The following is a 4534-nucleotide window of genomic DNA, read 5'->3' as shown; positions in this document are numbered from 1 at the left end:
CTCAGCATGTAATCTAGACTGGACTGAGAAATTCACAGTAGTGTATTTGCAGCACAATTCAAATGACACTTTAAAACTTAAACACAAGGTTTTCTCTCAACTTCATTCTTATCTTTCCATAAAGATTTTCTTTTCATATGCATCATGACACTATCATGTTCTCTACAGTGCTTGATTGTAATGTTTTTTGTTAGAATTAGACACCTTCTTCCCAGTTCTGTCTATCTCTTTCTCACTCTCTCTCTCTGTTGACTTCATGTTTAATTCATTATAGGATCCTCACACATGCGGCCATGATTATGACACCAGACTGCACATGGGCAGTTTACATATTTTTTTATGTCTGTGTAATGGGCCATCTTCTTTTCTTCTCTTTTACTTTTCACCTGAGAGCAATGCCACAATGCTTCTTGGTTACCAGTGTATGATTGGCATGTGACAAGTGACAATCTACCCCGCACCCCCCAGGGCTACTGGATGTTTTTTGTTGTGGAAGGAAACGGCCCACTCTCTTCCATCTACAAATCCCTGCAAGTCATCGACTTCTACCTTGGCTTCATCTTACCGTGCCATCCAATTTTTGGAATGGACGTAAGTGTTAGTCCTGGAGTTGTTTTGGATGAAAATCACAAAGAAAAAAGTGTTGGCTGTGTCTCACCTTTTCCTGTTTTTCTGTGCTGGCTAGTCTATGGTGTTGATGAAGGAAGTGGTAAACACCCAGCAGCACAACTGGATTGTCCATGGAACTTCAGGTGTTGGTGTGATCATCTGTGTTGTTATGGTAAAATACTGCAGATTTTATTATCATTTATCAAGGAACATGACCTTCTTGACAAAAAACTGGACTGGATCTTTGAGTTATTGATTTGCAGATTGGCTAGTTAACTAAATAGATGCATATTTGAAGTGAAAAATTGATATTTACTGCTTCCTGTTTTCTGTCCACCTCTCCTCAGGTCATCCACATGGTGTGTAAGTGGTGTTATGGCACTGGCTTGTGGTCATCAGGAACAGTATCAAGGGACATTGGTGATCGGCGTCAGTCTGTAAGCCGCCAACCCTCCTTCACCCTGTCAGAGTGGACGGACGCTCAGGAGGACCTACTGGACCTAGACCCTATGCCTCAGACACCAGTCTTTGACAATGACATCAGGATGGAGGGAGACTCCGCCACCCTCACTGTCACACCAGTGGGGCTTCAGGAGAGGTTAGCATAAGAGTGTGCTGCAGAAACCAGTATCATTTTTGGAAGTCATAGAGGATGTCCATATTTTTATGTCCCAAATAGGTAGACTGTGCTCATACTGACTGATTCTGTGTATATCACACAGGAGAGGCTCCAATGTTTCCCTGACCTTGGACATGTGTACACCAGGCTGCACTGAGCCCTATGGCTATGGAGCCCAGCTCTCTCCCAGAGACCAGTCTGCCCAGGAGTACCTCCGACAGGGAACACATGTCTTAACTCCAACCATGCTACACACAAGGGCCATGGATGACCAGGGCCTTCAGGCTGAGTTTTATGTGAGCATAGCAACAACAATTTACACCCACACTCTGTAGTTTAACAGAGATGAACAGAGACTTAACAGAAAAGATGTACACTGACACACACAGACGTGGCACAAGCGCCCCCACACACACAGTCACCCAATGGATCTCTGCATACACCAATAAGCCTTTCTATTGTTAGTGAGTGAAGGAAAAAAAGATACAGGCATATTTGCATCCAAAACCCACAGAGGAAAGATGTATCAAAAAATCATACACATGTTTATCACTTTCAGTTACAAAGTTTATTGTGAAGGGCAGTGAATGAAATTTTTTTGAATATTGTTTGCTTACTGTTTTGTTGCCTTGTAAAAAAAACAAGGCTATGACATCACCTTCGTTTCAGCAAGGGCCAATTGTCATTGCACTCATTGTTCCATTGGCAGGAAACTCCCATGAACTTTGTGGACCCTAAAGAGTACAACTACCCAGGGCTGGTGAGAAAGAATCGCTACAAAACCATCTTACCCAGTGAGTACAAGTGCAACACAACACAACAGAGATCATAAAGTTGTACATGTTGTAAAATTTGCCCTTTTATGCAGCATATATTAACAATTTATTTCACATTCTCATCAAGTTTGTAAATGGTCTGTCTCTATGCACCAGAATACCGATACTCAGGCTGGGCCACAGCACAAAAAAATACTTGAACCAAACTTGTAATAAAACTGATCTGTAATAGGCAATACATTATACATGCATACATATTTTGCTGTTATTTTTTTCAAGTGAAACCCATCTGTCTCTCTTTCATATGATTTCTAATACTGCCCACCTGCAGACACACACAGCAGAGTGATTTTGAAATCACAGGATGAAGACGATTTCCTCACTACCTACATCAATGCTAATTATCTCAAAGTAAGTGAAAATATGAGTTTCCTGAGTACTGTCCTGCCATGTAGCCACTGCAACTTTATTGGTTCTCCATGGATGTGATCTTGTGCTCTCAGTAACTGCAAATGATAAGATTTAGTGTGTGTGTGTGTAGGGCTATGGGGGTGAGGAGCATGCATACATTGCCACCCAGGGTCCCACTGTGAACACAGTAGGGGACTTCTGGAGGATGGTGTGGCAGGAGAAAAGCCCAATAATAGTGATGATCACCAACCTGGAGGAGAAAAATGAGGTCAGTGATGAAGATGATGATGATAGTGGTAATGACAGACGCATTAATGTGTAAATGCACAAATATGCTGATAATGGGATGGGCAAAAATATCCATTTGTGTCCATTGTGTCTTGCAGAAATGTGCAGAGTACTGGCCAGAGGACACTGTGACCCACGAGGGCATCGAGATTGCCGTTGTCTCGGTAACACAGGAGGATGACTACAGTCTGAGGGTGTTTACACTGAAGGTAAGATGATATATCACATCATAATAGTGATTAAAGTGCAGAGTTTTAATCAAATTGGCAAGGGTCAGTTCAAACAGATAGGAAAACTAAATCTAATTTGCCGCTAGTGGTAGAGACGTGCCAATTTGCAAATACAGGTTAACAAAATTTAATTTCAGGTGCTTGAAGAATTCAAAATTTTTATTAGGACAAATCTACAAGGTTAAAGCCATGCTAACAACTACAGTATATGTGAGGCAGCATGTGACAATGCTAACTTGATGATATTTAGCAGGTATAACATCTGCCATGGTCACCCTCTCAGTTTAGTGTGTTACCAATTTAACTTGGTAATTAGTGCTATACACAGCAAATACAACTGAGGCTGATCGTAATGTGATTTTATTTGCAGGTGGTCATAGGCCAAAGCACTGGACAAATGAAAAATGACCTGATTGTCAGTTAGGTTCTGAGAGGAATGTGTGAGCCATGTTTAATAACAATCCATCTTGTCATTCAGTGTGAACAGTAGTGTAGAGGAACAGTTACCAAAGTCGTTTTTAAATATACATTATATAATATGCATGATTGGATGACTGGATGTGTGCACACTCAAGATAAATACAAGACCATGTAGTCAAAACAGGAAATACTGAAGTGTGTACTTGCCATCACAACAGATTGTGATCTTTAGTTCTCAGCATTCCAAACACCCAAGTTTTTTTTAAAAACCAAAATAAATGTTTTTATCAGACTGTTTCAGCAGATTGTCAAAGTGCATACAGACTCATCGTGCGTGTTGGTGTTGGGTGATAGTTTACTCAATGTTGCTGATGTAGTTGCACTTTTCAGTTCCATTCATGTGTTCATGATGGGTGCTTTATATTTAATTTGGGGTCATGGTGGCATTTGCACACAGAAGCCAAACATGATAATTCAGTAAATGCAGCCTGCATCTGATTATTAAGCACCAGGGGATCATTACATAACTGCGCTCTGAGTTAAAAGCCTGTTGTTTATTACACTCTTCTATCTGTCGGATTAATAATTATTGTCCGACCCACACTCGGGGAGCAGAGGCAGCTGATAGATTTGATTTTGTGTAATATTGGCAAGGACTATGTAAGCTTTTTTTATAAGCATCAGTCTTTTTTGCTGTGTTGCTTTGCATTCATTGTTGTCATAGCAACTAACACCAAGGTAACAATTTGGATAGACATGCAGATCAACAGCCTGTTCAGAAAAAAGCGTCTTCAGTGTGTCTGCCTCTTGTACATGCATGCACAACCTAATTATATCTGTATTACATGCCTTTCTGTTTGTCCATGTGTCTGTGCACTTGCACCAGTGTGGGGGAGAAAAGCGCACTCTGCGGCAGTACTGGTACACTTCATGGCCTGATCAGAAGACTCCAGACAAGGCTCCGCCCCTGCTGGAACTAGTGCAGGAAGTGGAAAGGGCCCGAGAGGAAGCCCCGCCTTCCAGTGGCCCTATAATTGTCCATTGCAGGTACAGAAGCAGCTTGTCTGTGAGTAAAAAAGGCTATGCCCAGTTTTATATTGGAGGAATCCTTTTTAATAAATCAACCACTCACCCACTTCTAAACTGCTCCTGTGTGATTTCCCCAAGGATGATTTGAGATT

General features: G+C 41.4%; 1 protein-coding gene across 3 annotated transcripts in view; it reads left to right on the top strand.

Annotated features, from left to right (window-relative positions):
• LOC109967912 (tyrosine-protein phosphatase non-receptor type 5-like) overlaps positions 1-4534 on the top strand; it is a 10172-nt gene extending 5638 nt beyond the window's left edge. For all 3 annotated transcript variants that reach the window (XM_020613807.1, XM_020613808.1, XM_020613809.1), the window contains exons 4-12: positions 469-591; positions 686-781; positions 957-1207; positions 1332-1524; positions 1938-2022; positions 2336-2415; positions 2546-2683; positions 2802-2912; positions 4240-4534. In XM_020613807.1, coding sequence (XP_020469463.1) covers positions 469-591; positions 686-781; positions 957-1207; positions 1332-1524; positions 1938-2022; positions 2336-2415; positions 2546-2683; positions 2802-2912; positions 4240-4530 — 1368 coding nt within the window. In that variant the 3' untranslated portion in view covers positions 4531-4534. The remainder of the gene's footprint in view (positions 1-468; positions 592-685; positions 782-956; positions 1208-1331; positions 1525-1937; positions 2023-2335; positions 2416-2545; positions 2684-2801; positions 2913-4239) is intronic.

This window comes from Monopterus albus, unplaced genomic scaffold (genome assembly GCF_001952655.1).
Source record: "Monopterus albus unplaced genomic scaffold, M_albus_1.0 scaffold138.1, whole genome shotgun sequence".
In the NCBI taxonomy this organism is placed as follows: Eukaryota; Metazoa; Chordata; class Actinopteri; order Synbranchiformes; family Synbranchidae; genus Monopterus; species Monopterus albus.
Note: the sequence above shows the minus strand (reverse complement) of the source record. Positions and strands in the feature narration are given on the sequence as shown.